Source organism: Nipponia nippon, unplaced genomic scaffold (genome assembly GCF_047370975.1).
Source record: "Nipponia nippon isolate SJK-2023a ecotype South Korea unplaced genomic scaffold, ASM4737097v1 scaffold_1, whole genome shotgun sequence".
In the NCBI taxonomy this organism is placed as follows: domain Eukaryota; kingdom Metazoa; phylum Chordata; class Aves; order Pelecaniformes; family Threskiornithidae; genus Nipponia; species Nipponia nippon.
The window spans coordinates 157328931-157354089 of NW_028262290.1; the positions used below are offsets into that span (position 1 = coordinate 157328931).

The 25159-nt window shown below is 41.2% G+C and overlaps 1 protein-coding gene across 1 annotated transcript in view; it reads left to right on the forward strand.

The window, feature by feature from the left end:
• The window catches only part of PTPRN2 (protein tyrosine phosphatase receptor type N2), a 670971-nt gene extending 651912 nt beyond the window's left edge, over positions 1–19059 (forward strand). Inside the window, exons 22-23 of the mRNA XM_087729958.1 lie at positions 8745–8818; positions 14223–19059. Of these exons, the coding sequence (XP_087586084.1) occupies positions 8745–8818; positions 14223–14294 (146 nt within the window). The 3' untranslated portion in view covers positions 14295–19059. The remainder of the gene's footprint in view (positions 1–8744; positions 8819–14222) is intronic.
• Positions 19060–25159: the final 6100 nt, after the last annotated feature.

Here is a 25159-nt window from a genome sequence, read left to right on the forward strand (position 1 = left end):
CCATATCACTTACATTTATACATTTATAACATGTAGTTTTCAAGTATTAATATAAAATGTGTAGACAATAACACATTACGTAATTTATACTCTGTGTGTGTATGACTGTCACAATAATTTTCATTACTTCACTTTTATTACTTTAAGTACTCCCTCTTCCATTTATATGCTTGCTTTGCCGGTTGGGTTTTTTCATTGTGGTTGTTTTGTTGGGTTTTTTGTTGGTTTTTTTTTTTTAATAAAGGTAGCAAAATTTTAATTTGGGTCATTTTTAGGTGTATAGAAGCCCTTATGTATTTTGTCTAAAATTACAGACAGTTCAGATTCAGGTATATGTTGGGTCCATTCCTAACTACATACACGCATGCACACAGATTTTGTTCATCTCAGAGAAAGAATAAGCTTTTAATGAAAATGCCAGCCTGAATACATTTCTCTTTTTTGTTATCTTTAAAAGTGTGTCCCTCACTAGGTTTCTGCTGACGCTTTTCTCTTTCCATGAAAAGCATCAAATGATCCTCCTGGCCAATAGCAGAACTCCAGCAGCTACAGCAGCAGACATCTGGATAACTACAAACGAAAATTGCTTTTATTTTTGTAGTTTCTAGCTGTTGTTCAGCTCCCTTTTTTAACTCTAATATTTACAAGTGTTTTTATTTAATGGGCACTCAGACAATGCAAGTTGAAGGAAGAAAATACTCTTGTTTCTTTGCAGCAGAGCACTATACAAACAGTAGTTACTCTTACAATGTGTTTTTCACTTCCATGGCCTTCCCTACACTATACTGCAACTGGTTTATCTTTTCATTGTGGTTCCATGTTGCTTTTTCTTTTGCCATTTCCATCAAAATTACCAAGCTGGGGGATGAGGGAAGAGGGGAAGGCAACAGAGACAAAACACAGATCTCAAACACCATTAGATTTGGTAGATTCTAGCATTCAGGAGCCCAAAACTGCCGTGCAGAAACTCAAGTTTTTTCAACTCAGGTTCATTCCAGCTAACTTTAGCCATATAAAGCACCTAGCATTAAGCATCTCGCTTAACCTAGTTGTCCAGATCTCCTCAATCACCAACAGAGAATGATACACACCTCCACCTCTGGAGGATAATTCTCAGGCAAATGAATTGCCCATCAGAGCTTCCCCTCTCTCTCTTAGCCATTGGGAGAGGAGATGACTAACTCCAATTCGAACTTCAAGGATGGCTGGAGTAGATGAGATGAAGCTGGGCCTTTGAGACTAAGCTAGTTAGTAAATACTACTGGTATGCCATTAAAACTAATGGTCAGTGAAGAAGTGGTGTTACACTCCTAGTTATGACCTTTCTTCTTTAACCAGATTGAGTTTGCCCCTCATATGGTGTGATTAAATGTTTCGCTGCAACATTAAGTACTCAATGGGGCAAACACTCGCTGGAGCAGCTACGTGAGCTGTCCTTTAGAAGCTGTCAGTGGGAAGCTGGAGGCATCTAGGGCATTAGGAGCGTTGCAAATCTATAGCATATCTGTGCTACGTCCAGCTAGCTTGGGCACTGGAAACAGCATAGCTATGACAGTGTAATAGTCCATGAGTGCTGATTTACCCTGCTAACTCCCGAGAGAGCCCACTTCTGTTTCTATACACTATCACAGCCAGCAGTATAGATGGGTCCTTTTTCTGTATTAGGCTCCTGGCAGACCTGAATCTAGTTAGTCTGTCCTTCTTCAGGAGGTTTCTGCCCTTGGGTCTCCAGAGTTCATTGTCTGCCTCCTTGCTAAGGCAAAGCTGAATGCAGAAGAGGGCCAGAAAATGTTGTACTAAACCCAAGAAAGCCTATTTGTCAGAGTCCTCACACAGAGTGGGAAGAAAGGCAGCAGAAAGCCGCTGTGCATGAGTTTGCTTTGACCATGAAGCATCACTTTTAGGCATGAGTCCTGCAGTCATCACCCAAACACAAAAACCACTTGTATTCTTTCCTAAACACAGACTTGCTGTGATGAGACATCTGATTGTCCTTGCTGACACTGTATCTTTGCCCTTATTTTCTTTCTCACGTGTATTTTTGCTATTTCATAATATTCCACGGTGCTCCCAGCTGCTTGCAAATACCGCGCCATGCGTGACTCTGAGGCTAAAAGGCTGCCGATCAGCAGCATCTTGCAAATATTAATTGGATCATTTTTCAGCTTCTAGCAAGAGCAGTGGAAAGAACTGTCTTAGGGCCTCTTCCTTTGAGATTTTAACAAGCCAGTTTTTAATCTGACCTAACAAGTCCCTTTGCCCTTCAAGGCCTAATTCAAAATCTATACAATATAATAAATATAAAAAGATGCATTAAGCAGGTAATATCTGACTAGAATGAAACTGAATACTTACTGCTGCAAAAAGAAAGGCACTTGATGGGTCATTTCTGTATTCCCCTTAGTACTCCATTTTTTTCTGTTGGGATAAATGTTTGTTCCCACACAGATTGTCATCATCATCTTAAGAAGAAATAATGACAGTGCTAATAAGCCCACATTTCCACCATTCACCATGAATCCTGCATCATATATTCAGCTTTGTGATCGCTTTATGGTCAAGGGGAACAGAAAGAGGGCTGAGAAAGGTGCAAAGAGTACTGGAAAAAAAGTAGAGTATCCATCTAGGTCCTCACCTCTCTAGCGTCCAAGTACCTTATAATCATAAATGGATTTGCCTTCATAACAACTTATTAGGTAGAAAAAAGATGGTTTGCTTTATAAATGATGGTGTGAAAAAAAAGGGTGAATTTAACGATTTAACCAAAGTGGTGCAGGAGGTTAGACCCTCAGTCTGGAAGAGAATTCAAATGTATCTAAACATAACAACCTAATGACCAAGACATCCTTTAGGACTCACAGTAACAAATTTATAGCCGTTCTGCAGAGTTATAATCGTATCTTTTTGAGGATATATGCCAGTAGATCTGAAAGTTGTTCCCAGCTAGAAAAATCCTTTTTAATTTAATATTTATGAATAATATGTATTTGTGAAACATCACAAAGAAAACTCTTCAGTTTCAGTTATTTAAAAAGAAACCCCCCACAAATAACTGCTTTGATGAAGTATTTAAGGATCATTTTATTTTTATAAATACACAGAAAATTCAGAGCATCTAGAATCTAAAATATTCCTTTTAATACAGTCCTTTAATATAAAATTCTATCAGTCTCCCAGAATCTACTCTGCACTTTTCATTAGTAATGAATAAAATGGAACTTTTGACTTTGCTTTCAGTGCAAGTATGTTCAAGCCTATTATGTAAAAAAAATCTCAAAGCTTGCCCTAATTAAGCAAAAATTTTCATACATTTATGTAACAAATGCTGATTGTTCTTATAACTGAGAAAAAAAAACACAGCACATTTTCAGGTGCACAAGCTCTGTAGTTTGCTGAACCTGGAAACCACTTTTTAATGATATGCCTTCGTTTTTTCTTCCTAGCTGACATATTAAAAGATGTTACCCCTCTCAACAAACTTTGTCTGTCATATTCCTGTACCATCACAGTGACAGGAATGCTGCTGCCATGTGGAAGGGATTATCCTCCACAGAATGTTTCTCATGTTTCTTGTGTTTATCGAAATGGGTCCCCTGCCATGTTTAGGGGGAGAAGAAGAAAGGGAAGATTTCATTATTGTAGTCATAAAACTAACATTAGGCAATTCATGATGATTTTAAATATTGCGAGCTGCTGCTGGTCACCTCATGGAGCCTATTGCAGCAGAATTTGGCTAGCTCCTTATTTACTGCAGGAGGAAAGGGGATTCAAGTTTTACCCATGTTTTTATGACATGCTGGATACTCCATTTATGCAACTATCTAAGGGCAAACACTTTAACCCCTTGAGACCTGCTAATCAGGAGCACCAGCTGTTAAGTGCCAGCGTGCATCCTGCATTGGTGCCTGCGGGGAGAGAAAGGGTCGCAAAGGATATGACCCTAAACTTCAGAAACCGCTTCTCTCCTTGGGGGCAAAATATAATTCAGCTTGCATCTTCTCTTGTTTTCTTTTAGTTTATCCAGTTAATGTTCCTGATGTGGGTTGTTGGGCACTCACTGCGAAGGCTTCAAGCCTTTAGGAAGATGATAGTTAATTACTGAAGTGAAAATCTGCCTTGTGCTGGTGTGGAAGTGCTTTTGGAGGTATTTACTCAGCTAGCTCACTGAGCTGCTAAGGGCAGGGGGAAGGCCAGTAGTATCTGGCTCACAGTGAATTACCGCAAATGCATGTTCCGTTTAAAAAAAAAACAACATTGCACATTGCACAGTCATTTTTCACAATACTACTGGTACAATATTAGCTCAGTCTCACACTAAGTTACACTCTTACGTTCATTTAAAACAAGCAACAAAATCCATTGTGAAAAAGGAACCTGTCACAAACACAAACCAAATTTATTCCCTGCAGAGTAAAATACAGTCAAAAGGTGAAAAGGCAGCTCGTTATTCTTTAAATGCTTCCTCTTTTATCCCCCTCTTTATTTTCTGAAACCAGTAGCACTGTTAAGCAGACAGATATGTATTGGTGGAGAGAAAAGATAGAAAATATTGCCTTTTTGACACATTTTGCGTTCTCTTTTCCATTTGTCAGTGCTCCAGCCTAGTATTTTTAACCCTTCCCCTAGATTATTTGTTGTATGACAATAAATTGACATCTCCATCTATTGCTGGACTTCATAGTTCAGTAGCCTGAGCAAAACATTTCCAATAATGGGATATCCTTGGAATCAGAGGGTCAAGTTCTTCCAGCTTGTACTCTAAACCACTGCATCAAATTTAGTTTGGGTGTGGGCTTTCCAGATGAGCAATGTTTAAAATACCTTAGCAGTGTGTGGATATTTCAGGGCCATCTTAGTAAGAGCATGATTTGACCCTAATGTCCTTAGATGCAATATCACTCTCTTCCAATGTCATGTAACATATGTTGTATTTTTTGTCACCTGAAATGGCTCAAAAGCAGAAATAAAGTGTTATTGGGTACTATAGAATGTTATGCCATGCTGTTGTACTCTCAGATTAAAGAGAAAGCCTCAGCACGGTGAAGAAGATGTTGAATTTGTGTCAGATTTCAACAAAATAATTCCAAAGAGAGTTGAAAGCTCACGCTGCAGTTAAACACTGAGCTCTTCTCACCTGTGAATGCAGGTTAGGTTCAGGCCTCCCGTCGTGCCTTGAAATTCCCTTCCTTTGTCCGTCTCTGTCACCGGAGAATTTTCTACAGACACATCAGTGGAAGTGAGGTGAATTTACATAATATAACGGCAATCTAGCCTAAGTTTGAATAGGAAAAAAGCCCTCATCACAAAATGAGATTTAATAGTGGACTAGCAATATATATTTAAACTCATTTATTTTAGGCATAATAAGGGAATAGATGCAGAACATGTAGTGGTGGATGCGGGGGAGGAAGAGAGGTTTGCTCATGTAGAGAGAAAACAAGTCATGCTGTCTTTATCTTGTGCCATTGATTTCATCATTTTTCCTGCGAATTTTCTTCTTCCAAGATATTTTTCTTCCAAAACAGCTGCCCATCTTTGCAACGCTAAGTTTTGTTGATCAGCCTCTGTAGGCACTGAGGTAGTTCCCATCACCATAGTATCAGAGGCATTCAGAAATGGAAAAAAGGAGGTAGCAAACCAATCTCTGCCTCTGCTTTGCCTTGCCTCTAACCCCCCTGGCCTCTGAACAAGACACATGCTTTGGGCAAAATCATACTTTGCTCTCCTTTTCCTTTTAATTACCTATGGCTGAGGACATCAGAAGTGGTTGGGGGTGATGTGCTGATCACAACCCGTGGGCTGGGGGACACTGATCAGTAAAAACTGATGTTTCAGGGAGTTCTGCTGACAAAACACTTCAAAACAAGCTTCCCATTAAGCACACTGGCCCACTAGGACTATTCTTATGTTCCGGTGCAAGCATATGCTTTGGTGTTTTGCTAAATCAGGATTTTGTGATCAAATGTTGTTCATACTATTAGGCATGTCATTCTGTTAATGATGATAAAAAAGCAAGCATCAGTTCACTAGTAAATGCCTGCAATCTGCATCACAGAAATGGAGGAATTAACTCTTTCAAAGGCAGGCTCAGAAGCCCGTCTGGCCGTTAAAAATTGTTATTAGGTCTTGCCATGAACCTTTTCCCTGCACCTAATATGTTGCTGTGTTGGCCTGGGGCCAGAGTATTTTCAAATAAAGAGCATCCCTTGCTGGAGGGAGGACATACATGTTTGCAGCCATGGGGAAGCCCATGTGGCGCTCAGGCCTGCCAGCTCCACTGGGAGGATCTCCGGGTTCATCCTTGCAGCACACCTCAGAGCCTGGTTCAGGACTGTGGTTAACCTCATCCATGGATGTCAGCGTCTTAAATTTTTCTGATATCTTAATTTCTGAAAGAGAGAATTCCTCTTATGTTGAGCCAAGATGCTGCTGGGACATTTTAATTCCTGGTAATCTAATGAGGCCATAAGTAAGGCTGTAAAGCATGTGCGGTACTCACACAACTCTGCTCCCATGGACACCTGTGGTGGCACAGGCAAATCCCGCCTAATTGCACGTACATGTGTGAGACTAAGCACTGAATGAGCTACCGTGTTACACCAGTGCTAGGGTTTACAAAGAGTGTACCTTTACTGATGCTTTCCAGATGAACTGCCACTGCAAAACCTGCAACAGACATAAGGTATAATTACTGTCACTGTTATCAGACTTTACAGCGTATGTGAATATGTATTGATTTGTTTTGTTGCAAGGAGGTTTGGGTTTTTTTTTTATTTTAAAATAAAGCTTTTTATTTTTTCCAAAGCTCATCCCTGTAAATTCCTGTACAATGCGGGGGGGGAGGAAGCAAAAGCCATACAATGCCCCAACCCATGGTAATCAGCAAAAATATCTGTCAGATATCTTTTCTAAGTTATCACTGTTATATTTACTGAATGAATTCATTCCATTTCTGATACAGCTGAAGAACATATTTTCATCGATATGAAGAACATATTGCAAATCAATTATTCTTGTAGAGCTGATGTTAGTTTTAAATATCTTCTCATATCTTTTATCAAAGGAAACCAAATTAAATCATCCACTATTATTTGCTTTTCTGAATTTTTAGAAGATGGTGCTGAATTATAAAGTTGAGTTGGGGAAATGAGGAGGTGCATGATGTTTACATTGACATGAACCTAATTACAGTTAGACTTAATCCCTTTAATTACAAGAGTTGTAGGAAGAGTGGTAAGCATTGGGCCCAATCCTCCAAATCCAGTCCTGGGAACTAAACAAGTATGTGTTCTTGATGTGTACAAGTTACCTATTGCAGCAGCAATGCTTTAGGTGCGTGGCCCACAAGTTAGGCACCGAGACCCCTGTGAATAGTTGGGGAGATTTAAATGCCTCCAGAAGGGAGTCCCAAATTGGCACAGGCTGGGCCAGGAGATTCCTAGGGCCAGGCAATAGGAAATGGTTGTCAAATTGCACATCGAAGGGCCATGGTCTTCTTCAGACCACACCACTGAGTGTCCTTTACAATAGAGCAGATTTCAGAATTGTAGCCAATCCCTGTCCTTGATAAACCATCTAATGATGAAAGTGTATGTACAAAAGAAGAGAGACCTGAGGTCAGCATCTTTCTAAGCTTCAGAAGCTATGGACCCACATCTGCCCTAGGAGAATGCAGGGACAACCAGGGCAGTAGGGGATAGGGAAGCGGAGATGGGGCAGTTACACTCAGGCTAGGATGACCCTCTGCCCATCTGCCTGATGCTTTGGCACTGTGTGATGTTCTTGCAAGATGCAGAAGGGGACGGATGCAAGAGACCCAAACTCTGTAGCTGAACTTCTCAGCTTGAAGGATTCCCAGCCAGGCTTGTACTCTTGGAGTTCATGCAGGAGGGACCAAAATCCTGATTTCCTCTCAATCCCTTCAAAAAACATGTATCAGGTTAAGGAAAATGAGGAGGGTGGTCTTGAAACATCTTAAACTGGAGGAAATTGAGGAGGAAATCAGCATCTCCCTGTCCTCTTTGGTTCTCCAGGCTCTGGGTTATTGTAAGAGAGGTGAGAGGCACAAGGACTTGCTTTGCTCTCCACAGGTCATGTCTTAAAAGAAAGCACCTCCATTTGCACCAAGGAAGGGAGCTGGTCCCCACAGCAGTGAGGATGCCTATTCTCTGCATCCTGGTGCGTCCGATCACTACACAGCAGCGGTGTCCAGACACCCAAAGTATAACCTAAAGAAAATGCCATAGATTTGCCAGCTGAAACAGCGATCACACAGCAAGATGGTCTGGCAGGTCCTGAACTAGGAAGCCACAGGCAGATTTTCTGGATCTCAGCTGCAGGTGACAAAAGTTCACCTAAATCTTGTTTTAACAGCATAAATCTCTGTGTGGTTCAGGCCCTTAATTCAGTGAATACTCTTAGAAGTGACAAAGGGGCACTTGGTGGCATTGCCATGACAGACCCTTAGGTTCTGCAAAATATATTCTGCTCTAGGTGCAGAGGCATTTTTAAGAATTTGTTTTTCTCTGGCATTTCTTGAATTAATGTTAATAAAAGCTGCCCCAACCTTTTATTTTTCTATATGAACACAAAAATTGCAGCTGCCTGCCAAGTCTGCTGAGAGATGGATGTAATAATTTTCAATTGGACTGTTAGCCCAAAGGGAACCCGATAGCAAGAGATTGACAGATGCAGCATGGATTATCTTGTGCTCTGAACTCAGCCCAATTTGTGGTTTGTTGCAGGTGCTAAAGAGATTGATATTGCTGCTACCCTGGAGCACTTGAGGGACCAGAGACCAGGCATGGTCCAGACAAAGGTACTGTCAATAAATCCACTGGGATTTTAAATACATTAAAGGTCTTTCACAGTAGTTGTTTTCATGACAGAAGAGAGAGGGTATGACCTAATTTAACGCAGGTCGCTTGCTGATTACTCTGTTTGGCTCCCTACCAACTGAGGTTTATTTATGCTGAAGATTTATCTAGGCTACTTTCTTTGGTGTTTACTGCTCTTTCTTGTAACATCTCCAACATCTATCTTGATTACCATATATGAAGGGCAGTCAAGACAACAATCTATAGCCTACTAAAGAAAATGTGCATTTGAAAGAATGTTCTTGCTTTCATCCTGAAATATGGATTATTTTCTTAGAGTATCTGTGCTTAACTGTGCATGTAATATTTTTTAAAAGCTTCAACTCATTAAAGAAGATGTAAGTACTGCATTTGATTTTTTTTCTGGAAAAAATGTTTTGAATTAAAGGAAATATAGTTTTGTAGGAAATCGAGTCATTTTTAGTATCTTTGAACAGAAGAGCTTACATCGTGCCTAAAGCCATGTCTTTTATGGATGTAGCATGGTAACTATATTTGTACCCTTTGGTGAGGTCAACACCTTACTCTATAATTCCTGTCAGTTGTAATAGTTTTGACATTTTTCCACGATGTAAAACTTTTAAAGATAGCTGATGGTGTGACTGTAGTCCCTTAAATTAGAAATGAAACTTTCTATTATTAACAATTTCAGTGATGTATGGAATGATATTTTGGGGTATTTGCTGCAAGTTAAGAGCTGCAAATATAACAATAAAGAAACTCGTTCATGGCATGGAGACCAAATAAATGTGTGTATGACATATTGTGAAATATTGAATGAGAGTTATAGCCCCAAACTGAGTAACCAGAGCAATGTGACAGCACTCTGTCTTGGCCAGGCTGGAACTGATAGGAAAGTCTGCAGCATTTAGGGAGTTGAAATTGCTGAGGGACAAAGGTGAAATAAATGTGTGTCGCAGGAATCATTGGTTCATAACTTTTCTTGAATCTCTTCCTAATCATTTTATCTTCCCACTAAGAGTAGAAGTGGTGCTGGAGAACAGTTGGGGGGATGTTAATTATTATTTACCAATTAAGTAAGTGCATGAAAAATAAAGATCAGCCAGTCAAAGCTAACTAATCTCTATCTGCAAGTAAGACATAAAATTGCACAAATCTTTCTTCTGCTTTGATTATTCAGACTGGAAAAAGAATGCATATAGCACACAGCATCCAATGTCACATATATTTACCCTGAGGGAAGATGCAAGTCCTGAACTTCTCTGTAAATGCATCCAAAATATATGGCAACTCTGTAGAAATATAGAGCTCAGATTCCAGCTTCCCTCTCAGGGCAGAGAAATTACAGCTTGTTGCCTTCAACAAAAGAAAAAACACAGCTCCAGAACCAAAGAATAAGGTTATACGAACAACTTCTCTTACTTGGCTTAGAAATAGTTACCCGAGTCCCATGAAAATCTCACTCAAGACGTGTTTTTCCCCTCCAAACATTTATCTGGAAGAGCTCCAGAAAAGAAATGTATCCTGTGTTTTCATCCAGGATGAAAAATTTTCTCAGGATATTGCTTATCTCTCCTCTTGCTCCTTCTTCCATCATTGTCATTTTCTCAAAACCACCCAAATCACTTATTCAAGCTAATGTCTTGCAAATTATAAATATCTGGTTACATGCTAGCAATGCACGATCCCCAGAGAATTTTTCTGATGGATTTAAACAAACCCCTGTGCTTTCCCAACTGAATACAAATGAGGAATATTAGACTCTTGGAGTAATTTAAAACAATGGATTAAAAGTCAGGTTAGAAATGCCAATTACAGAATATCCCCAGGCAAAATAAACACCAACTTACTTCAGCAATGTTATTGTGTTTCCAGCAGGCAGCGCTCCACATTTTCAATAAGCATGTGAAAGATTTGTTTGCAACATTTTGTCTTCTGGAAGGGATCTTTAATTCAAAAGCATGGTACATAATAAATGGTAATGAAATTATCATAACGACATTCTGCATTTCTGAGAAGCATAATAGAGGGTTTGTGGGTTTGTTATTTTTTTGCAGGGGAATCATAAAATAGAATTGATATGCCACATATGAGAGGAAAAAGTAATAAAGGAGGAAGTGTATTCTCTGTGATGGGAAAAATATATATTTCCTTTTTTTCTCTGTCCTATATCTTTCCTCTTGCAATCTGTAATATTTAGCTAAGGTTCTTTATCATGTCATATATGCTACATGTACTCAGTTTGTTTTCCTGGGAATTTTTATTTGTAGACTTAATGAAACATAGCTTTTTTTTTTTACTAAATATATTCTTGTCACCTCTGGATTATAGGTGATGCCGTGAAATGCCTGTCCAGCTCTGTTTTCTAGGCAAAGCTAGGTGTTAAAATTCATCTCCAGTCAATCTTGTATATGCAAATAACATATGTGAATGACAGTGTAGCTGTACAAAACAACAAACTGAGCTCCTTTAAAAATTACTGAAATTAATTTGCTCGAACTGCGGTAGTTCTCATGGAAAGGTGCAGAAGGTGCATAAAGGCTTTTCTTTGGAGGGTGGTGATACACATCAATGGCAGCTGCACTGTCTGCCTTTCGCCTGTGCGTATTATGCAAAAGGAAGGAGGGGGAAGAGCTCAGCTGTGCCATCCCAGAAAGACCATGTCCTCACACATCTCATGCGTCTGCTCTGCTGTCCCCTTTACTGCAGTGTTTCACAGTCAGTTTGGAGCTCTGTCTGTAAAGATTATGCTTTGTAAGTTGTTGTGCCTCAGTAATTTAGGGTCACACATAATGTTAGCTGTTGGTCTCCACTGAACTTGTCTCCAAAATCCATATCTGAACTTTGGAGTTCATGTTGATCAGTCCACGGTCCTTGGGTGAGACAGACACTTCTCCTCAGGTGGCGCAACGATGCTCTGTGCTCCCATGAGGGGTAAAGGCACTCGCAGGTCAGATAGTCTCCAGCCTGACAGGTCTTCACAGTAAGGTGAACACATCTTGGACCAATGAATTTAAAGGGCAGATTTGCTCAGTGAATAACTTCAGAGTAATATAAGTTATTTTCAGCAATGGGACTAATATTAAAGTATTGTAGTCCCTGATCTTACAAGCTTTTCCTGACTGTAAAATACTCAGATGAAGAGCACATTAGGTAGCTTCATTACCATGGGCAGCTTCCCTTCTTCCAAACTGACGCCCACATCTTGGAAGAGTCATCTGCACATCTCTGAAACTTGGCTGCATCACTGTGTCAACCCCATCGTGCTCAGATCAGCCTCTTCCGTTGCTGTGCTCCCCGTGCTCCAAGGACTGGCAGCAACGGGGACCAGCTGTCCCGCTCACAACTGAGCGTCGGCATCCTGGGAGCACCCGCTTTGCCCCTCTCCTGCAGCCCCAGCGCGAGGGTCTCCCACCCTGCCCAGGATGCTCTGCAGGTCTCTCACCTTGCAGAGCTACATCAATGGGGTCCAGCAGCTGCCACCTCTTCCTACCAAGGCTTTTTTGCCCAGAGATGAGCCCTTCTCATGCATCAGCCCAAATTTCCTGAAGCTTTTTGAGCCAGTACAAGCATCCAGTTTGGTTCTGGCACAGCGTGTCCAGATGAATGCCCTCTACTTCTGCTGCCCTCCAGCTCCTCTCACACATTCAGTGTGCTCCTGTTAAAATATAACTGCTGCTCCTGGGTGAGCATTTCCAGTCTTTTCTTTAATTGCAGAGACCTTGGGGAGTGCGGGGAGGCATAGGCAGTCATATACGCCATTTTCTGTGCCTAATGAGGATGAGTCCTACTCTTTAGGGTGAATTGATGTCTGATTAAAAACTATTGGCTGCAGTCCAGCAGCTGTACAAGGATGCCACTTTGACAGCACCAAGCAGACAGCAAAATTCTTGAATGTCAGCATCTCTGAGAAATTATTCCGAGTTTTGTTCTTCTTTTTCTGCTCAGGAACTGTGCCCATCGTTGCTTCTTTCTGAGGCATCTCCACATGGGAGATGACTCCAGTGGGGTAAGACAAGGCAGAGCAAACTGGCACTGAACTGCAGGAATTAGAAGTCAGCTGTCTTTCTGAACTATGAGTTGCACATCTGTAGTTTGTTCTTTCATCCTTCCTGCAGATTTTCACAGTAAAGTGAAGCACTGTGGGAAATGAATGCTACTAGTCCAGTAATCACCTTTGGGGCTGGCTGTGTTCTGCAGCCATCCGCCACTGCTGCGTGCATACCTGCAGCCATCCTGCGCAGCCGCTGGCAGTGCAGGCTGAGGGGCTGCAGGTACCTACCAGACCACCAGCTTTCTGATTGGAAACAGACAGGATCCTGGCAGTGATCTCAGGATGCTTTGCAGGGTGCATCTCAGACCTCCATTCTCAAAGTTAGTTCTTCAGCAGCTCTTGACCCTGGCTGACTTAAACCACTGGAGTACTTCTATAAAATCCAGAACTTCTCCACAGTCTTTATCTGGTGTGCTTGATTTGCCTATATTCTGAGTAAACTGCCCACATTTCTTTTTTCATCTGAAAAGTTGCAAAGACCAAATCATCCTGTCAGATATTTCAGTAAGGTAAATTTCTGAGAAAAAAATTACTTGCTTAGAAAATACAATACCTGTTAACCTTGAGGAAGTAAAAATCCTTTGTCCTTCTACAGGACTACACAGTCCAGGAGTGTGTTAGGTTTGCACTTAGAAGAGGTGGCCATTCATGGCTGTGTCCTTCACTCCTCTGCCAACGCAGTGCAAGAAGCCTATTAGTAATTTTGGTTTTATGCTTGCCGTAAATTAATAGCAGAGAAAAGCCTTCCCAAGTATTTCTTAAATAGGAGTGGTCTAAACATTGTTGGGGAATTTGTGGGTGCAGAAAGGCCCTTAAAAAGGGAAGCTGAAAGAGAACAGTAACACGTAAACCAAAAAGCAGATGTTGTTCTATATAATAGAAGGTGAGGAGATATTTATTCTAGCTGATTTCAACTAGAAACAGTCATGAGAAAAGCCAAAGGCTCTGCTTTGCAGCATCTCACCTATTTCATATCTCAATTATGTTAACGAGTTTCCATCTCTGTGTCAGAAGGAAATGGCTGGTGATCAACTACTCCCAAACCCTTCTGACCACACGATTGCAATACATCATAGTGTCCCAGTAGCTCAGTTTCCGCTACCAACATTTTTCTCCATTAAAATGACTCAGGCTTCAAGATGCTGTCAAACATGTTATATGGCATCAATAATCCCAGAACATTTTGTTCCTTTCTGTTGCAGTGTACAGTTCATCCTGCATATTCGTATTCTTAACAGTGTCTTGAGGATGCTCAGCTGCAGAATAGTGCACCAGGCTTTTGGAAAGTGTTTTGTTTTATTATTCAGAGTATGCGTTTCTTCTCTCCGCAGGAGCAGTTTGAGTTTGCTTTGACAGCGGTTGCAGAGGAAGTGAATGCAATACTCAAGGCACTTCCCCAGTGAGCGGCTCAGTCTCCCGAAGGTTCCCGCAGGATCCGTCCCTCATTTTCCTCGTCCTCAGTCCCTGTGAATGTTCTTGGAAACCGTGACCTGACCTTAACTGTGCATCTTCTGTTGTAACCACATAGTGATAGGGTCCTTACAAACTCCGTTAGCTGGTAAAAGTTCAACAGTTTAAATGTGTATTCTGTTTTTTGGGGTTTTAAACAAATTTTTAAAAGTACGTTGAAGCCTCGGATTAAGTGACAGAACAATCCATCTAATTCCTTTCACATCCTCGAAGCCCTGAATGTCACACTTTGAAAGCACACATTCATGTTCTTAATAGCAAATATACAGTATTGTGGGTAATTAGTGCAGTCAATATAGTCTCAGAAAACAGTGTTCCGCTATATTTTTGTAACTTCCACAAGGCTGAAGAAGGGGTGGGGGGTGCTGAAGAGGATGGTGATCCTTCCTATGCATTGCCAAGCAAGAGCATGAAACAGTGCTGAGGGTGTGAGTAAATGCAGGTCCAGGCTCTGGCAAAGAGAGCTTGCACCTTCTCGTGCTGGGCTTTGGCAAGCAAATGCTTTCTTAACTGTTGTTTACTTTTCAGCTTTGTGCCATGAATGGATGAAAATCTGAACTATAAGTAAATAGGCCTGCACAGTTGTTGCAACTGGGGAGAACAAATTGGTCACATTAATGGGAACCCGGGGGATAACGAGCATAACAACTCTGACCATGTACCTACCGCTGACAGCACGGAAAAGGAGAGCGTAGACTCACCTCAGGTGATGCGGAAAGGCCCTGTCAGCAGGCAGGTAAATGTCCGGAGCTGTTATGGAAACAGATTGTTGATTTTATGGGATTACTGAGGAAGAAAATGGGACTCTCCTCTTTATATTTTTGCATTTCCCTCTGTAAAACTGCGCTGTGCCATCCTTTTTAGGCGGGAAAATATATTTCTGTTAAAGCCTGGCTGAAGAAGAAATATCCAGTCTGCATTTTATGATTCTCATCAAGATTGTCTGATCCAGACGTTCATTGCACCTTTCTGCAGAGGCTCTGCTCGCTTCTTGTTCTGAATGATACCTATTTTAACTAACCATTAAGGGATAAAGAAGCACATGGGTTGAATTTCAGAGATTCTTGTGTTCTCAAAATCCTAATGCCTGCTGTTGCAAAGTTATGCTAAAATATGGCTGTAAATGATTTGGTTATGCAATCTTGCTTATGTGAATTCACAAGTTTAGTTGTGGTACTCTTTCAAAGGAATTTAACTTATTGATAGAAAGTACTCTGATATGTTTGAGTGAAGGGCCTGCGAGTAAAATTATCAGAGGTATTTAAGTGATCTAGGCTCTTACTTTCATTTTCAAAAGTGAATACTTGGATGCTTTTTCATACGTTATCCTACATCTCCATGATTTAAGAAATTTGGGGTGCTTTTTTCCAAAATCTTAGCAGTGTTGTATGCTTGAAACCATATTAGGCTAATCGTATGACTTCAGCACTGGAAAATATATCATTGAATTTAATTTGGGAAGGGGAAGCTTTTATAAACTTCTAATCAGTGAAATGTTAAAGAGAACAATATCACAGAGTTTTGCTGGCACAAAGGTAACAGGCACCTATCGAAATCAACCATGTTGCAATTTTGTGTTGTAGGTGTGGATATTGGTGATTTCTTCTTTTTAGCAATTAAAGACTTATTAAAAAGAAAAAAAAAAAAAGCAGAAGGCTTGTTACTTCTCGCCATACATTTTTGTATGCTTTACGTGGTATGTGCTGTTGCTTAATTTGTGCATCCCATTACTATGGCAGTACAGAGCAGTTACTGCAGATGCCATCATCCTCTTAAGTACACATACTGTACATTAAGCCACATGTTTATTTTATGGCCTAAGCATTTTAGAGCTTTCCTAGCAATAACTAAAAAAACTAATGGAGTATGAATGAGAAAATTGCCTTTTTCATTTGATAATTTAGGTTTAACAGGATTCTTTTATTACTTTAGCTAACACAAAATTGCAGATCAGGGCAGATGAGATCAGTTTGAGCAGTATCAGCAAGTGTTTGAAGTAGATTTACTGTGAGCCATGTACTGCAGCTTTCTGAAAATACAGGTAGTTATATCCAAGCAAACTGTCCAAAGAATTAAAATTAGGGCATCCAAAGCCAAGCCCTCCGATTATCGGGTAGAATTATTTCCCAGTGCAAGATGCTGTGCCATTACCTACTGCCAATGGGATAATGGGTTTTTAGCACAGATTTCTGCCCTGGGATTCATTAGCCTTCGCCTTCTGACTGTCCCTGTGCATACCACAAACATGGCTGACGAGTCTTTCATTTACACTTCAGGAATATTTTTTAATTGTTCTTTTGCAAATGTTTGCATTTCATAATATCAGTTTCAGGGTGATCCCTATTAATTCACAAGCAGCTGAGTGTAGGACTTAAATATTGGTCTTCATGCTTCGGAGTTTATTTAGCGTAGAGTAGAGGGCATTAATCTTCCCCAAGGCTAATGGGGCAGGGATGTACTGTTTTATTCATACTTGTAGACCAGTTTACACAACAGAAAGATTCAGTCTTACTCAGACGGTTAGAGTATCTCCCACTGAATGTCATTGACAATCCTGTTATTTCAGCCGTGTTTTGTACAGTTCTTCCACAAAGAGGTGCCAGGTTTATTCTGTTGACTGTAAACTATCATGCAGAGTATTTCGTCTGTGCAGGTAGCATACTGTTCACACCTCTCAATACATGCCCTTCTTCTGGGGGTGATAACAGGGTCTACTAGTGAAGTGCAGGTTTCAGTTGCACCAGGGCGATCCGAAGGGTTTTGACAATCCATTTCCCGGAAAGATGCCAAAGCCATGGATGAAGCCACAGAGATGCATTTCTCATGCAGGGCAGGTATTTCTTTACCCTTTTCACTGCAGTTAGCTGAATCCTTGTGATTTGGTGAAGAATGTTGTTCAGGCCACCCCCGGCCACTTGTCCTGGATGTGGGACCTGCCCCGTGTTCACTGGCAGGTCAACTCACCTAGCAGGTTGAGTTGAGCTTCTTCCTGGAAGCCAGGATCACCTGAGAGCCCAGAGTCAAATGAGACCCATAGTCCTTCCCTGTTCAGTATTCTGCTTGATCTTTAGTAAACTGATTGCAATTGAAGCTTGGGCTGGCACCTGATGTGCAGCCATAAACAGCATGTGTTTGGTATTGACCATCCTCATGTTCTTGATAAAGACAAATTGAATCTACAGGTGCTGTTTGTGTGGTTGAATCTTTAAATGGCATTTAAGGGGGGGAGCTGCAGGAGGGCGATTTAGCCCCAGTACTCGCAGTTTCCTTCCTCACTGGTCAAAGGGTGGCAGAGGGAGAAAACCCTGTTTCCCACAGGCATGGCAGCGAGCACGGGTGCTGGCCCCGAGCAGGGCAGTGACCTGACCAGACCCCACGCTTATGTAGTCACAATGTGTGCAGATATGAGGGATGGAGAGGTGGTCGTCACCAGCATTGATAGTTCATAGGAGTAACTGCACAGTTGCTCTCTCCAGCCTTCGCCCTTCCCATGACATGGGCTGGGATTGATAGGAGTAACTGCACAGTTGCTCTCTCCAGCCTTCGCCCTTCCCATGACATGGGCTGGGATTGAGAAGGATAGAGGGGCAGCACCGTTCCCCAAAGCCCAGATCCGTGAGGTTCAGCCATAGCCACAGGGAAAACAATGTGGGGTTTGCTGGTGGCTTCACATGTTTCAGGTGTGAGCTCTAGCCATCGCCCTTGACCACTGTCTGTGGGATCTGGTGCGGCCCAGGTAACATCCAGTGGATGTCCTTGGTGATTGTGAGGGCCAAGAATTAATTTCAGCAGAAAATCCTGTATCCAAATCTCAATCCAGTAAGAAAACAAGCAAGATTATTTTTATAGATGCTACTAAACATTTAAAATATTTAAAAATATTTTTAAAATCTACACCAATGACTAAACTTTGTTCCTGTCTCTGGCATGCATGCAGAACCAATCTCCATCCATCCCTAGGGGAATGACAGCTATAGTACCTGTAAGGAGTTCATGCTTTATTAGTCAAGTGAAACATTAATAAAACCCAGCCCACTTCATAATTTCCAGAATAGTCATTAATTAAAAAAACTGTTTATTGGAATAGAAAACAAGTATTGGATTAGCTTTGTTACAGAACAATAGCTCTCCTAATTTTTATTCTGCATATTTTATTCTTTGTTTAGAAAATTCTCTTAAGAAGCAGTTGAGATAATTAGCTTTTTAAAACTGTACAGTTTCTATGGTTTTGCTTTTTAAATGAGAGTACACTTTGTAGATTTGATTATTATATTTTTCTGTTAAGATTACATTGGGCATTACAAAAGCATTCCCCACCACAGTGAAAAGAAAGATATCCTGTTGGTTTATTGTAAAAGAAAAAAAAATAATTAAAACAAAATTGCAGAGCTGTGGCATACTCAATCCAATTAGAGCATGACTCTTTACTACTCTTCATTTACCACATTAGAAATAAAATAAAGTTACACCAGCAAGATTTCTTTTGAAGCTGTTCTTGCATGCTGTTTGTACTGTATTTGATGGCATAATATTGTTTTGTTTACAACCTTTTCTTTCTTGTCATTCTATTATATTCTTTATATGTATATAGTTTAAAAAAAAAAAAGATTATACAAAGTATTTTGTTCTACCTCTGTAAAAATCATATTTGTGAATAAAGTCACACTGTCTGTGGAGTATGGTATTGTGAATACCGCATTAACAGCTGGTGCTTTGCTTTTATTTGGGGGGTGGGAGCAGTACCTCCGTCCGTTGCTGGAGAGCTGGAATACGCAAGGTGGGCACGCGGGGCTGGCAGAGAGGGGCACAAACGTCCTGCTGGCGGCGTAGGGGTACACGTTTAATCTGCTCTGAGCAGAAAAGATTGCAGCCATCTCTGGCCTGGGTGTGTGGCCTGTAATACTGCAGCTTCCAACGTTTTGATCAAGGCAGACTCCAGTGTTCAGAAAGTAGAGCAGGCAAAAAAATGACTAAATTACAGCAACCCTCCTTGTGCAACCAGGAAGTGAAAAAATTTGGCCTATAGTGTGTGTCACAGAGTGTACAAGTTAACAAATGGAATTAACGATACCCTTTTTTCAGGAAAATTAAAAGCAGGAAAATGTTTTTGGGGAGGGAAGGCTGGTGGATCAGAGCATCACATAATGGGTGGTACGGGCTGCCCAAGGATTTATAGTTTTAAAATAGTAGCAGGATTCACAGAAGGATTTGAGCAGGTAATGGAAAATACTCACTGTTATATTAAATAAGGTTAAGAGGAATAAAGTCTAAGGTTCCTACATAAGCACAGCATAAAATAACCATTTTTTTCCCCAGGGGATAGGAAGTAATTTTCCCATAAGCACTGTCCGTTATATGAAGGTTTGTATCTTTCCATGAAATATCTATTGTTAGCTGTTATCAGAGGCAGTCTTTAGGGTTAGACAGCCCTGGTATGGCAATTTTCATGGTCCTGTATTGTGTGTTAAAATTTCACTTGTGTTTTGAAGAAGACTTAAAATAGTTTGCCGCTTACTTGGAAATAACTAGGAAAATGTAAATAGAAAGGTAGAAACCATCCTGGTCCAGCTCACTCCCTTCCCATCAAAGAATCACATTTTACATTCTTTAACCTTGTTTGTGTAGTTGCGTGTTTTAATATCTATGCCTTTCTCAGTGTAAGAAGGTGACTTTCATCTTGGAAGCAAAATATATGCATCATTATAGCTATTTTCCTGGTGGTGTAATTTAGGAGATCTTTCATCTTCAAGATAGCTTTCTGAAGCCTCTGGTAACATCAGATGGAGGGCAAAAAGAGAAATACATTTAACTATATAACTACTGGAGCATTATGTATCTCCTAGGCAAACACGAAAGTCTTCAGTTGCGCATACATTGATTCACGCAGTCAGTGCTTGCTTTGGCTTCATGCTGCGCAGATACACGCAGTCTTGCCCTCTCCGGTGCTCTGACTGTAGGATAGTGTCTCAGCTGCTGCCAAGGGGCATTACTTTCTTTGTTGCTGTTATTCTTGGTTTTGTATTTATGCCTCTAGCTCATTAACAGTATGGCAGACTGGGTATTGGCTTCTGGTAGGGCTCAGCAAAGAGCTGGGTTTGAGTATCAGCCTGGAGCATCCCCAGCACACCTGAATACTCTTGTTGCACAGCCTGTGTCGTGATAACACACCTCCTCTGAGCCTGAGCTGCTCACGCTTTTGGGGAAGCAGGAGGACAGAGCACTCAGCAAACTGGGGGAGAGGAGGAAAGAGCTGCCTATCTGCTGCCCTGCCTGGTGCCAGCATGAAAGGGAAAGATTTGCTTCTGCTCCCAGCTGAACTACCATAGTCCCTCATACGGTATAAAAAACAGGAACTTTTCAAGTTGTCCAGAGTTCCTCGTGGTTTTATTTTTAGGACTTGTTGTAAAACTTCAGTGCTGATGGGATTGGTATTTCTGTTTTGCATGCTGAACGAATACAAAGAACTCCACACCCACAAGGAGGGCAACTAGTTGGCTGTGTTTATTCTTGGTTTAGTGATATAGGACCAGCACATTGTGTGCTTGAAATGACTGAATCCTTGGGGAAATTCTTCTTCCTGCAGTGGAGTTAAGCCAAAAATTAATTTCTCCCTTTGAGAATGCACCAGTTATCCCCCACACGCAGGTGAATCAGCAATACAGAAAAAAGACTCTACATGGATGACCATTCTGGGAGATAAAGACTTAAACTAAGTTTTGAGCTATATAACTGACATAGCTGCCCTGCACCAGATTTTTCCCTGCAGCAGCTTTGGCCACAGTTCTTAAAGATACAGGAATATGTTACTCCATTTCCAGCAGAGGTTTGAGGTGTGATTCATCTTAACCAACCTCTGAGTAGCTTTTGCATGGACTTCTATAGACGAGCAACTCATCATAAGCTTCCTCTGTAGTCAATGAAGGAAAATAAGCATTTTTAGGGTGTGATTTATCTGACCTGGTTTGGATGTCTGCTTTACCATAAGGTGAATCATCCTATTCACCCAATACCCTGAAACAGGGAGTTCCAAAGTTTAACTATGCATTAGGTAGAAAAGCATTTCCTTTTGATATTGTAAACCCATTCCCTCATAACTGCATTGGATCACTTGTGAGAAAAAGAGAAGTAATTTCTGATTTTGTAGACCATGAATTTATAGACATCCTTATCCTATTCCTCCTCCGTTTTCCTGTTCCACACTGCAGACTCATTCCTCCACTTAGAGAAGTTGTCCCGTGCCTTTGATCGCCTTTACTCCCCTTCACCTTACCTTGTCCATTTCTGTTTCTACTAGGCTTGCTCTCAGGTGCACGGGGACCTGGCTGTGGTGCACTGTCACATAGTGATGTTTTTCTCTTTTTTATTTCCTTTGGAATTTCTAACACTCTGTTGTCCTCCTCCACTGCTGAGCACTGAGCTGGTGCTTGCAGACCACCCTCATTCACAGCAATACCAAACTTCCTTTCCTTCAGAGCAATAGCTCACTCAGAGGTCATCATTATGTCTTTATTGTTAGGGATGTATTTCATGATGTGCATTACTTTATGTTTATCATTAATGATTTCATCTGCCATCTTCACACAGACACCCGTTATCACAAGATATCTCCATGACACTTCACAGTTACTTTTGTTTTTACGACCCGAGATAACATGGGTCATCCACACTCTGCTACCTCAACTATCACCTCCTCCTTTTTCACCTTGTTTATATTGGAGAATCACCACCACTGCAAAAACTCTCCCTTTTTTCCCAACCTGTTTCTTGTCCTTTAACTACTCATTAATCCACAAAAGAATTTCCCCCTAATCCCATAGAAGCTCAGTTTCTGTAAGAACCTTTCATGAGACAGCCTTTGCCAAACACTTTTAGGAAAGCCAAATATACAATATCAAGTAAATCACCCACATCAACACACTCACTGATTCCTTCAAGGCTTCTTAGTAGGCTTTTGAGACATGCTTTCCCCCTGCAAAAGCCATGTTGCTTCTCCCTCCCCTCTACAACGGCAGTTATGTAGGATCTAGACACGAGGGGGTGGATGCAGTTTACAGAGTAAGACACCTACTAAAATAGCTTGGGTATCCTTTTGAAGTCAGTGGAGACCTACTGAATGCACTTTAAAATGGAGCTCTGCAGCTCAGCTAGTGCAGCCCCCCACTCAAAGCAGCACTTGGAGCACATTGCTCGGGGTCATTTCCAGACGAGTTTTGAGTATCTCCAGAGATGCAGATTCCTCTGGGTCCTCTTTGTGAAAAATACCTTTTCAAGACCTAATTGAATTTTCCCTTGATGCAGGTTGATTGCTAATCAGCTCCCCAAAACTTGGACAGCCAAATCCCTCTCTAGGCTCCACCAACAAGGTTGTCATTTACTTTAGTAGACACTCAGGCATGTAGCACACATGGAGGCATTTATATTTAAGTGTCTTAATCCATGAGCTCAATCCCACCCTCTGGGCAGGATTCAGTGCTTGGTTGTAAGTGTTCGATGTCACTGCAGATGCTGTGGGTATCCTGCCTAGCCTCCAGCGCTCATGCCAAATGGCTGAGGGTCTGAAGTCTTGTGTTTTGTTTGCCAGCCCTGTGCTGGTGGCTTAAATCTCCTTAGGTGCCTCAAATGATGTTGGATGCCTAAATCCCACATCATGTGTCTACCAGTTGTATTCTGTAACTTTTACCGAAACACAAGGTATGGGAGGGAATTTCACAGGACAGTAGTTTCCCAGATATAACCCACCACTTCCAAACTGGCAGCAGCATTTGAAAACCCTCATTATGCCTATTTAAACATCCATCAATACTGGATTCAACGTAGAGCTATGACTTCAGCAGCAGACAGCATTGCTTGAGCATACGCCAAGCCCGGGCACAAGGTTCTGCAATGACCGCAGCAGGGCACAACTGGAGAGTAGCCTTTATGCTGGGCAGTGCTCAATGGCTTTGTGTACCTCACAGCCGGTGACAGCATTGTGTGGGAAGCATAGGCACCGTTGCTTTCCAGCACAAGAGGGGAAAAAAGGGAAAAGTGGCCAAAAAGATGGTATTTAGACTTTTGAGTTCATGTAAAAAAGCTAGTGAACAGCAGTGTTCTAGTAGCACTTGTTTCTAAATGTGGCATCCATTTCCTTCACACGGGAAATCTACTCCATTTTCCAGCAGATTTCATTTCTGTTGTCCAAGTTAGAAATGTTTATTCCTGCATACGTATATTATGATAGAGAGTGAGCATGAGCAAGACCAGTTTTTGCGGTGTTACTGCTGCTGCACCTAATCTGTTGGGCAGAAGCCAAAGTGGACCCACAGCTTTGTGATCCTGATAAAAACATCGCCGAGGCTCTCATGAGTGGCTAAAAGGGAAAAACAAACCACCACTTTTTCCAGAATTACCTTTTGATTATTTATAAATTGTTTCCATGAGCAGGAATACACATCTCTTTTTGAAAAGGGAGATTAATTTAACATCTGGTGTGTGTAGCCATGCATGGCTGAAGGAGCTGGGTAAGTAACCTGACTCAATGAGATGTTCCTTGCAGAACAGAAGGTCTTTACCATTGGCTTTTTTATCTGTTCTACTGTTCATTTTAAGTAAAGCCCATGATTTATTTTTTTTTAATAAGGTATTATAGAAGCTGGAGTAACAAGTTGGGATCTATTAGGATTCATCTGAAATGAATTACAGTTCTGCCCATCCCATATACTTCCATTCCAAAGACCCACAGAGCAGGCAACCAAGCCAAACAGTGTTCCTAAGCAGTTAGGTAGGACTTGGCCTTCCTTGCTGTTCTTAGCACTAAATGCCGAGCCTTTCGGAGAAACCCTTAGGTTATGTCTATTATGTTAAATCACCTTTATTTTTCTCTGAGGTTGAGGGAGTAAAGACGCTATAACAACATGATGAGATGACTTGGGAAAGAAAACATTTTTGATGCACTGCTGGCTCATACACTTTCAGCATTTTTGTTCTGAAAGATTTTGTTATAGCTGCATTTGCTGAACCTGACTCTATACCACGTCTTCCTTGGAATCTCAGTTAGTTATGCAAAACACCTGCCCTGCTCGACTTCCACATCCCTTATCCCCCATGGCCAAGATGCCAAATGGAGATGGACATGGTTTGTAGGCTGGTCTCACCCTGACATGAGGGTGTAAGGCATAAGAATAGAAATTTTGAAGACTGCTCTTAACGTGCTCTCTGCAGGAAAAATGTGGGTCCTTGCTGTACAGCAGTAATGCCATATCATCACATTCACCAAGAAATGGGATGGATGGACACCTTTGTAGTGATTTCCAGTGTTGTCATCTCACTGCCTGGACATGTTCCAGTCTCTAATAATCTTAGTCTTCTCCGTAAGAAAAAGAACAGCTTTTTTGTCAGCGTTGTAGGTGTTTACCCGGGGAGACCTTCACAGCCCTTCCTGTTCTGTGTCCATCCAAACTTGCTTTTCTGTAAGTTGCTAACACAACATCTAATGTGCACAAAATGATGTAAATATCCACAAAGCTCCTTTTTAGCAGAACACTGGCTTGTAAAAGCTTTTGTAATTTTTCTTGGTGAATTCCAGTCCTGTAAAAGCAGGACTGATGTAAATGGCAGGCACAAACAGCCCTGCCATACATAACCAACGCTATTCCCCCATCCTAAAGCAGATTCCTGCAGCTATATATACAAGTCTAACTGGGTCTGACCAGCATGACTCACTGAGACCATCACATTTTAAAGGTTTGTTCTGAATAGATGGCTGATGCTGCATGTGTTACACTATTTCTAATGTATGTCAATTAATTAACAATTTAAT